The sequence below is a fragment of the Aristolochia californica genome, unplaced genomic scaffold, assembly GCF_029961685.1.
Source record: "Aristolochia californica isolate CCGP_79_NKW_82.1479 unplaced genomic scaffold, dmAriCali1.0.hap1 SCAF_16, whole genome shotgun sequence".
NCBI classification, from domain to species: domain Eukaryota; kingdom Viridiplantae; phylum Streptophyta; class Magnoliopsida; order Piperales; family Aristolochiaceae; genus Aristolochia; species Aristolochia californica.
In genome coordinates this window covers 20,719,482-20,730,336 of record NW_027181837.1, presented here as the reverse complement: position 1 = coordinate 20,730,336, position 10,855 = coordinate 20,719,482, and the positions used below count along the sequence as shown (strand labels likewise).

General features: G+C 38.0%; 4 protein-coding genes across 4 annotated transcripts; all 4 read right to left on the bottom strand.

Annotated features, from left to right (window-relative positions):
- Positions 1-2,191: 2,191 nt before the first annotated feature.
- Positions 2,192-2,919, bottom strand: LOC137952713 (putative germin-like protein 2-1). The gene is made up of 2 exons (XM_068799771.1): positions 2,808-2,919; positions 2,192-2,727 (listed from the first exon to the last, which is right to left on the bottom strand). The coding sequence occupies exons 1-2, from the start codon at positions 2,917-2,919 to the stop codon at positions 2,192-2,194; spliced, it is 648 nt and encodes a 215-aa protein (XP_068655872.1).
- A 1,325-nt stretch (positions 2,920-4,244) lies between these two features.
- On the bottom strand, positions 4,245-4,982 carry LOC137952712 (germin-like protein 8-2). Its single transcript, XM_068799770.1, has 2 exons — positions 4,871-4,982; positions 4,245-4,780 (listed from the first exon to the last, which is right to left on the bottom strand). The coding sequence occupies exons 1-2, from the start codon at positions 4,980-4,982 to the stop codon at positions 4,245-4,247; spliced, it is 648 nt and encodes a 215-aa protein (XP_068655871.1).
- Positions 4,983-6,087: 1,105 nt separating this feature from the next.
- On the bottom strand, positions 6,088-6,853 carry LOC137953367 (germin-like protein 8-2). Its single transcript, XM_068800735.1, has 2 exons — positions 6,736-6,853; positions 6,088-6,641 (listed from the first exon to the last, which is right to left on the bottom strand). The coding sequence occupies exons 1-2, from the start codon at positions 6,851-6,853 to the stop codon at positions 6,106-6,108; spliced, it is 654 nt and encodes a 217-aa protein (XP_068656836.1). The 3' UTR covers positions 6,088-6,105.
- Positions 6,854-9,528: 2,675 nt separating this feature from the next.
- Positions 9,529-10,534, bottom strand: LOC137953013 (germin-like protein 8-2). The gene is made up of 2 exons (XM_068800190.1): positions 10,410-10,534; positions 9,529-10,311 (listed from the first exon to the last, which is right to left on the bottom strand). The coding sequence occupies exons 1-2, from the start codon at positions 10,525-10,527 to the stop codon at positions 9,776-9,778; spliced, it is 654 nt and encodes a 217-aa protein (XP_068656291.1). The 5' UTR covers positions 10,528-10,534; the 3' UTR covers positions 9,529-9,775.
- Between the last annotated feature and the right edge of the window lie 321 nt (positions 10,535-10,855).

The following is a 10,855-nucleotide window of genomic DNA, read 5'->3' as shown; positions in this document are numbered from 1 at the left end:
AAAATCGCCTCATCATCAAGCTTCTTCAAAAGGGTGATGTCCTTATCTTCCACAGTTGGATTCATCCACTTCCAGTACAATTCAGGCAGCACAGATGTAAGTTGCCAGCGCTGCTCATAGTAATAACAATCCTGGAGTCATCACCATTGACAATGCAGTTTTTGGATCGAACCCACCTACTGAGGATGATGTTATGGCCAAGGCCTTCCAAGTGGACAAGAATGTGGTGAATAACATTCGAGTCCAGATTGTAGTTGGACAGCCATTAAAACGATCCTGTACGTTGCAACGTTGCAGGTAGTTGCCATTCTAAATATGATTCTTCTTTGATGGTGGTCTGATTATTTGGTTTGCGTGGTTTTGTAATAAGAACCAAATCACGGTTGAATAGACCTGTAATGAGACAGAGTGAAACAGAGCGATTGTGGAATCGATTTTCTTTAGTTTAGGAAACAAAACTTACAAATTCTTGAAGGAAATGAACAATTTCTATCTACAAGGCTCCCAACATTAGCTAATACACAAAAGATCTTTGATCAAACAGTTGTCAGATCTTTGATCACGTTCTTCTTCCTCGTCTATGTCATTCCAATCAAAATTGTCAAAGTTCACGTCTTCAAGTAAAGCTTGGTTGTGAATGTGGCAGCACTTGCGGTCGAAAGAACATTTCTTAGTGACCGAGATCACTCGCGCTCTCGGAGCATATCGAAAATATTGCTAGCACAAGAGCAATCTATGTCTCTTCAACTACCTCATCCCCTCCGCAAGAAGATCCGAGAGAGCAGCGGCAGACAGGTTCTTGGGAAGCCAAGGCCGCTTCATCGCGCAAGAAGTCCTCTATGTAGTCGGAGGAGTCGTAGTTGTTGACGGAGTAGGAAACAACTACGACTCCTGAATAGAAGGAAGCGCACATTGTAGCTCTTCGTACTTCTAAATAAAAAAGATTCTTTTTTAGACCAATAGGTGGATGAAAAGTGGCTAGGTTTAACTCAAAAAAGAGATTAAAAAAAAATTCCTCCATGAACTTGTATGATTAAGGGAACTTAAAGTTTTGAGATGAAATATAATAATAGAATATATAAAAAAAATATAATATAAAAATAAAGTTTTTAATATAAATTTATTTTTAACTATAATATTATTTTAATTTTATATTTTATTATTATAAATTGAAGGTAATAAAACATGTATCGACAAATAAGATTTTTTGAAAACTAAAATAATTTTTAAATATTAAAAAAAATAAAATATCTTAAATTGATAATGAAAGATTAGAATAAATTTTTTAATTAATTAATTAAATATTTATATTTTATTAAAATAAATAGAAGGTAATAAAACACGTACTAACAAATAAGATTTTTAAAAACTAAAATAAATTTTAAAATATCTTAAATCTATAATGAAATGTGTTAATAGATTAGAATATGATTTTTAATTAATTAATATAAATTTAATATTTTTTATTCTTTTAAATATGTATTAACAAATAATTTTTTAAAAAATATTTTTTAAATTAAATAATATGCTAAATAGATAATGTCATGTACTAATTACATTCATTTTTTTAAAAATAATTAATATTTTTTATTTTTATTATTTTTAATAGAATTTAATGAAATGTGTAAAATTTTTAAAACCAAAAATTAATGTTTTTAAATTACAAAAGAACTTAAATAAATAATGGAAAACAAATGGGAGAAAAAAAAGTATGTTGACATGGAGTACTGATGCAACACATTGATGATGTGTCATGATGACATCGCACACATGTATGATGATGTGGCGATGTGATATCGTGTCAAGTGCGATAGCATTAATGATGTGGCATTTTGGATTGTACACATGTGCAATTGAGTATTCAAAGTTGGGTATATTTTATATCAAGTTTGAAAGTTGATTATTTTTGTTAATATTTTTTGAAAATGGGTAATTTAATAAAATTCTCTAATATAAAAAAGGTAAACTAGGGTTTTATTGTTTATAGACCCTAAACCAGCGCATGGTTGCACGGTTTGACCATGAGTTTAAGGGGCGGGTTTTCCAATTAATTAACTCATCATTTTGCCATCCATACCCCAGACAGAACATACTCATGATAGATCCCCTCTATCATATGGTATAAAAAAAATGAACGAAAGATGAACTAAATTGAAACAAAAGCTTGTTTTCTACCATCAATGATCTTCATCTAAAACTTGGACTGAATAAAATCAACTATCTTCTTATCAACTTGGAAGGCTTTGGCCAAGATATCATCAGGTACCGAAGGGTTGGATCCGAAGACAGCTTTAGCAATCGTCACGATACCAGGGTTCTCACTGCTGAGACCAGACATTGCAACTGCATTTTTCTGTCCGATATTGAACTGAAAGTGAATGAGACTAACAGGAAAGATAAAGACATCACCCTTCTGAAGCACTCTGCTGATTAGCCGGTTCTCGGGGTTGGACGTGACGAACCCAGCGTAGAGTGTGCCTTCAATTACTGTCAACATCTCTGTGGCTCGAGGATGGTAGTGGGGAGGATTCAGACCGTATGGTGCATAGTCTACCTTTGCCATGGAGATACCCAGTGTGTTCAGTCCTGCTATCCTGCTCACATTGAGCAGGGTCACCACGGAACCCACCGGGTTTGCCGTGTCCCGCCGTACGTCAAGCCCCTGGAAGAAGAAATCATCGGCACTGGCGAGCTTCGGGTCCTTGCAGGCATGTCCGTTAACTCGACCTGCAAGCATGGGAGGAAACTTTCAGTTATCTCAAATGCTTTAGTTTTCAATGAAAAGAAGACACGGCTAGGTTAAGCACCAGAATTGCTGAGATCTGCTACGCAGAAGTCCTGCAGAGGACTCGGATCAAATGCTAAACAAAAAGAAAAAGCTGCTGTGAAGAAGACGAGCAGAATGGTGAAGGCAGTCATCTTATATGTCTAAATTAAGGGCTCAAAGAGGAAGACAGGAAATGATGCTTCGAGATGCAAAGCGTTCTTCGGCTGATGAAAATGGCAGGAAGGGATACAAATTTATAGAGATGAATTGAAATGTCCATCTCAGTTTATGAGTTGAACAAGTTTATTTCTATTATTTACTCAGTCAAATTTGGCATTTTCTATTCGTTTTGTAAGCTTACGACCAAGGGATATGACTCGGTCGTTCAAATGTGATTCATCTTGTGTTTGTACATTTGTAAAGCCTGTCTTTTATATTGGCCTGCACCAGTTTTTAATTCTTCAAAACTACCAGCGTTTCAGTGTTGACATTGTCTATGATTAATGAAGCTTTAACCAGAACAACTCTTCTTTCTTATCTTCTCTAATGGAACTCCTGAAAGTTGAATTGTTCCCTTGTAATTCTATGTCGGGTCTTATATAATTTTTTTGTGCTCATAAGTTGGTCTTACTTTATATCGAAACAAGAAAAATTATATTTTTCTTCAGCTTTCTGTTATGGTCCTAGGGTTAAGTACCTATGTCTTTCGCTCCTAACAGACCGGTCTTTTAGGTAGTATTAGCTAGGTGCTTAACATTTGGTATCAGAGCTAGCACTGAGTCCCGATTTCGGGTAGTCACACGCCTGGACTGACTCGGGTTTGACCCAGCTCCGATTGCTCTGTTGTGGTAGCCTCCGCGGTCGTCGGCTCGGGGAAGGGCGGGGTACTGTTATGGTCCTGGGGTTAAGTACCTATGTCTTCCGCTCCTAACAGGCCGGTCTTTTGGGTAGTATTAGCTAGGTGCTTAACATTTTCTCTCTCATTTTCCATGGGAGAAGGGCCTGCCTCCCTTGAGCCCCCATATGGAACCAAAGGTTGGGCTCCTCTCCTCTCCCATGCAAAAAATAGGGGGCAGCCCACATGTTTTCCCCTTTTATAACACGATAAACAAGTTTAAAAACCAGAAATTTTGTATTATTTTATGTCAAATTTAATAAGAAGGTTCATATTAGTATGCTCTTTTTAATAGTTTTTTTTCAAATATTTTAAATTTTGTTCCTTGAGTACTCACTATTCAAACAGCCACTTCACTTGTATTCAAATAATAAAAATTCCTCTGACATCAATATGGTGGTGACTGATTCATTATTTCTTCAATAAAGAAGATGGATTCCAACATGTAAAATATGGAATGATATCAATGCTGGATTCCCAAACTGGATAAACAAGATCTACGCTTAAAATTTCACGTAAATTTTTCTATAGCCGGATGACAATCATGTAGAGCAGCGATTGTATATCCCCTCCAGTTTCTATCTACGTCTTAGACTTGATGAGGTCGATGATCTTCGACTCCACCTGGAAGGACTTGGCCAAAACATCAGAAGATATCGGAGGATTCGAACCAAAAACAGTGTTGGCAACAGGGATGAGACCAGGATTCTGGCTGTTCAAAGCAGCAATGGCGGCTGCGCTGGATTTTCCCACGTTCATCTGGAAGTGGACGAGGCCAAGGGGAATGACGAACACATCCCCCTTCTGAAGGACTTTGCTTATCAGACGATTGTCGGGAAAGGACGTCACGAAGCCGACAAGGATAGAGCCCTCGAGGACTGTTAAAATCTCCGATGCTCGGGGGTGCGTGTGGGGGGGATTCTGCCCGTCTAGTGCGAAGTCGAAGCGGACGAGAGAGAGGCCCAAAGTGTTGAGTCCAGGGATCTGGCTTACCCCCACTGGCGCTGCTGCTAATCCCAGAGGACCTGATGGGTCATCGGATTTGGAGAGCCCGGTGAAGAAGAAGTCATCGGCGTTTGCTATTTTTGGATCCTTGCAGACGAATCCATTAACCAGAACTGCAAGAACATAATGGTGATCAGAAATATATTATCGCAGTCTGCGCAATCAAGAAGAAACAAGAGAATGCATGATCAGCAAGAAAATACCAGAGTTATTAAGATCTGCGACACAGAAATCGAATACTGAATCAGGATCAGATGCAAAGGCGAGAGAAGCTGCGCCGAGGAGGGAGAGAACGAGGAGAGTACTTGTGTACATTTTCATTGTCTCAACAACAAGAGCTGTGATGGAGTCAATTTATAGTCTACTGTAAATGGCAGAGGCGTGTCTGCTGTTAGATGGGTCATGAGATTTTTAGAGTATGATTTGAATGATGAATCGTTTAGGAAATTTTGATTATTAGAATCCCTTGATTGGTGCTCAGCATTTAAAGATTTTTAACGTTTGTTCATGTTTAGAAGGAAAACTATTAAGAAGGCAGCTGTTTAAACTTTAAATTCCTGTTACGACTAAAAGTCCATGTAGAGATCCATTTTTATCGAAGAGAAGAGTTCTCTTCTCTACTAACTGCTTCACATGAGTTTTATGCAAACAATACATCACCCCCAAAATGCCACCATTTTCATTCAGCAACGACCTTAATTTACAGACGACATCATCTTCAATTAAGCTATTATTTGACAGAGGAAGAGAATTACTAAACAATTTCCTTATTTGTTTGATCTGGATTCACTCTCGCCTCGTCTAGTGGCTAATCCTTTCCAGTGTTTCTCGTGTTCTTCAGGAGGCCAGTTATGTTACTTAAGGGGCTTCATGGGAATAGACAGTTGAACTTAAATCTGTTTAATTGCAGGATCAAAAGAAATCACCCAGAAGTCTCAAGCTTTGAATTGAATTCTTTTAATTCAAAATGTTCCGTGACAGCAGATACGTACGCATGATTCTCACTAAATTAAGAGATTACATCCGTTAGGAATCAGAGCATAACCATTCTGGCAGGAAACAGATTTGTCAGGGTAGTTATCCTAGCAGTAATTTCCACAGTTGACCGAGAGTTAATATGTAGTAAATTGAAGAAGAACTTCAGTAACACAAAGAGGAGGTGTGAAGAGCAAGTCGATGAAGAATCAAGTCTCTTTCTAGTTTTATTTGTAGTTCTTTATCTCTGGTTTGTAATAGAAGAATACGAGAGTGCCCAGAGTTTTCTGGTAGATCCGCTTCTCATAAGGGACCATAGAAGTGTAGTTCAACAAATGATAAAAAAATATGAAAGTACTCCACGGAAACTTCTTTGTTGATAATAAACTTAGAGAAAACACGGTAGACGATACAGATATGCAACACCATTACTTAAACATGGAGTCTGATGCATCTCTACACTTTACAACTTGGATTGTATGAGCTCAATTATCTTCTTGTTCACCTGGAAAGCTACAGCTAGAATGTCACTGGGAATCTTTGGGTCTGATCCAAAAACAGCATCAGCAATGGTGATGACACCCGGGTCCTGGCTGCTCAAGCCTGCGATTGCGACTGCATTTGTTTTCCCCACGTTTGCCTGGAAGTGGATGAGGCCAATGGGGAAGACGAACACATCGCCCTTCTGAAGCACCTTGCTTATGAAGCGATTCTCTGGGTTGGAGGTGACGAAACCAGCAAGCAGCGTGCCCTCCAGGACTGTCAAAATCTCTGTGCCTCGTGGGTGTGTGTGTGGAGGGTTTTGACCGTTCGGAGCGTAATCTATTCGAGCCAGGGAGATGCCCAGAGAGTTGAGACCAGGAATCTGCATAACATTAACTGGTGTCACAGTGAAACCAACAGCAGTTGTTGGAGTTTTCACTATGTCGAGCCCGCTGAAGAAGAAATCCTCCGCCACGGCTTGCATCGGGTCCTTGCAGACAAACCCATTTACTCGGACTGCACAAAAACTCAGTTAGCTCTAAGAAATTAATCGCTGCAAGACGTGTTAATATAGAATAAATCCATGCTAGGAAGACAAACGAGCAAGTACTGGTGTTGTTAAGATCTGCAACACAGAAGTCCTGAAGCAGACTCGGATCGTATGCAGAGGTAAGAGAAGAAGCTAAGCAAACGAGAACGACAATAAAAAGGGATCTGGCCATTTTCATTCTCTGCGCGAGGAAGTAGAAGAGCAAGTGCATCAAGTGTCGACTGAAAGAAGAACAGAGCAAGTATCCTTTTATAGGTGGATAAGAGTGAGTTTCTCTGGGTAAAAATTCAATTCGATCAGTTGAAATTAAACTTCATTTTACTTTATTTTTTTTTTTGGCTTAAAGCCTTAAACCACTTTAGTCCTGCTAATCACATGGAGAATATAAAGAAACAATATTACTTAGTTCCTTAATTCTCAAGTGATTGAGGGAAATAGTCAAACAATCTTCCACTGGTCCATGAGGATAAACAGATCTAAATTTGGAAAGGGATCCCTTGAAAGAAAAAACAAGGACTTTGAGACCGCCACTCTTATATTATTGGGGAGATTGGTGTGCTTCCTGTCCTACATGAATGAGTCTCATTCCCTAAGGAATAAGAGGGAGCTGTTTCAAAGACTTGGAATGCATTTATGTTATGATCCAATACATTAGAGCTACTAAATTGCAGGTAGATTCATGTTAGGATTGTAATGTTGTTTTTTGTTTGGATTCTAATCATATATGTCTTTCATGAGGATCTACTGTACATAATTTAAATAATTAAACAAGTATCCTTTACATTTATAAACTAATCCAAACTTGCATATAGACACACACACACACACACTAAGAACCCAAGATAGAAATTATGGAAAATAACTCGCTTGTATACAAGGAGGACGTTTGACGAGCAAGTCTGTGAAGAATCATGTATAATTCTAGTTTTTTTTTAAAGTTTTTTCTCTCTGGCTTCTAAGAATATGAATTTAGAGTGCAAAGAGGTTTCTGGTTGCTCTGCTTCCTTCTCCCATTTGAGTCGTATTTTAGTTTGTGATTATCATATCAGAAAAAGACCAATACAAAAGAAAAAAAGGGAATTTCACAAAAACAATTGTTTAAAATAACTTATTTTGAAAAACAATGACGTTATCAAAATATTTTCACAAATACCCAACTTTGACGGGTCCATTGCACATGTGTGCAGTCAAAAGCGACACGTAAGCTTTGATGGCTTATGTATTGCCACATAATCAGTGCAGTAAACATAAATCAACACGTCAGCTACCACGTCATTAAATTAAAAAATTGAATATATATTTTTTAAAATAAAAAAATCATATACATTTTTTATTACCTAATATCTACAATATTGGACATTTATCTTTGGGAAAAGTAATAAATTTTATGTCTCAAAGCCAAAAATAGAAAAACCAAAATTATTAATAATTTTGATTACTTAAAGGTAATTTTGTTTTGAATTAATTATTTGATAAATAAAATTTTAAAATTTTACTTAAAATCATGATAAATCTAATAAAAACCTATAGAAATGAAAATAATATGATTAATCATGTTAATATATTAATTAATATATTATTAAATTATTTTCAAGCAAGTATTTTTAAACTAAATCATCACTATTTATAAAGAGAGGCTTTTTTTACTTGCATACGGAGAAAAGAATATTTATAAAATAAAATTTATTGGATAAATAATAAAAGGGTAAATTAATAAATATTTACAAAATATTAATATTTTTATTTAAGTTACTTTTTTATAACAGAATAAAATAGTAAAATAAATAATTAGTTATAATTACCACCCTTAGCGAATCAAGCTTGTAGATTGAATCGGGTTTAGCGAAGTCTATGAAGGTTAAAAAATTGAATAGAACAACAGACCAGATTCCGTCGTTTTTAAGGATCGGAAAACGTCGATGCAATAAAACATTATTCATCTATTTGAACTACCATGACTGATCTCATCACATTTGCAAGTTAGGCTAGTTAGGTTAATTGAATCAGAAAACAGTGCGTTCCATTCAGAAACAGAACCCAATCCACTGTTATTCACAAAAAGAATCAATACAGTAATTAAACGCAGTAATTAGATTCAATTAACAAAAACCCTAAAAAATCACCTTGCTAAATCGGTTTCTGAAATTCAAATTTGGGTTTGGAGGGTGAGTAGGGCTTCGGTATTGAGAGAAGGGGCGGTGAGAGAGTGAAATAATAGGGTAATAAGAGAGGGGGCCCTGAGAGGAAATTATAGGGTTCGGTTTTGAGAGAGAGGGCGACGAAGAGATGAAATCATAGTTTTCGGTTTTGAGAAAGGGGCGGCGAGAGGATGAACAAATGGGAGTGGAGAAGAATACTGAGAGATGAGGCTGAGACGAAGAGTGAGTGGTTGAGGGGGGGGGGGGGGGGGGGGGGGGGGCATCGAGGGTTAGGCCGAGCGGCGACAACAGGAGAGCGAGCGGCAATGGCTAGAGGAGAGGGGGCGAGAGGAGAAAGATTGAGGAAAAAAGATTTTTGAGAAAAAAACATACAAGTGAGGGCTTACGTGACACTATATGACAGGGCAAAATAATGATGTGGCAACTTATTTGGCAAATGACGTGGTAAAATAATGTTGTGGCAGCCGACGTGTTGATCTATGTTTACTGCATTGATGACGTGGTGACACATAAGTAGTCAAAACTTACTTGTCGTTTTTGACTGCACACATGTACAGTGGACCGGTCAAAGTTGGGTATTTGTGAAAATATTTTGATGACATTGATTTTGTGAAATTAAAACAAAAAACGGAAGAAAGTGCTCAAAGGAAACTTCTTCGTTGATAATAAACTTAGGAAAACCAGTCACATAATAGCTTCTTAGTTTAACAGGAGAATGCCGCAGAAACTTCTGGTATGGCATCTAGAATATACTGATATGGATTCGATTATTTAAACATGGATACCGGAGCATTTTTACCCTTTAAAACTTGGCCTGTATGAGCTTATAATAGCTTCTTAGTTTAACAGGAAAATGCTGCAGAAACCTCTGGTATGGCAGCTAGAATATACTGATATGCAATACGATTATTTAAACATGGATACTGGAGCATTTCTACCCTTTAAAACTTGGCTTGTATGAGCTCGATTATCTTCTTGTGCACCTGAAAAGCTACAGCCAAAACGTCAGCAGGAATCTTGGGGTCTGATCCAAAAACAGCATCAGCAATGGTGATGACGCCAGGGTTCTGGCTGCTCAAGCCAGCGATTGCGACTGCATTAGTTCCCCCCACGTTGGCCTGGAAGTGGATGAGTCCAATGGGGAAGACGAATACATCGCCCTTCTGAAGCACCTTGAATATGAAGCGATTCTCTGGGTTGGAGGTGACAAAACCAGCGAGGAGTGTGCCCTCGAGGACTGTCAAGATTTCGCTGCCTCGTGGATGCGTGTGTGGTGGGTTCTGTCCGTATGGAGCGTAATCTATCCGAACCAGCGAGATGCCTAGAGTGTTGAGACCAGGAATCTGCATAACGTTCACTGGTGTGACAGTGGAACCAACGGCATTTGTGGGAATCCTCACTATGTCGAGGCCGCTGAAGAAGAAATCCTCTGCCACGGCGAGCATGGGGTCCTTGCAGACAAACCCATTTACACGAACTGTATACAAAACAACTCAGTTAGCTCTAACAAATCAATAACTGCAAGTCGTGTTTGTAAAGAATAGATCCACGCAGACAAGAGAAGTGAGCAATTACTGGTGCTGTTAAGGTCTTCTACACAGATGTCCTGAAGCGGACTCGGATCGTATGCAGAGGTAGGAGAAGAAGCGAAGAAGAGGAGGACAGTAACAAGAATGCTTCTCGCCATTTTCATTATCTGCGCGAAGAAGAAAAGAAAGAACAGCAAGCACATCAAATGTTGACTGAAAGAAGAAGACAGTGATTCCTTTTATAGGTGGACAATGGGGGTGTCTCTAGGTAAAAATTAAAATCTATCATTTCATATTAAACTTCATTTTACTTCGATTATTTTGGCTTAAACCACCTTAGTCCTCATGATTGATACACGAGTTCAAGTGGAAATTCAGATCTACTCTACCCAATTTATACGGAGATACATATAAGTCCGTTTATCCTTCCCATATCATTGGGGGATTGCAAGAACACAATCTACCTGATCTACAGTATAAATACGACAAATA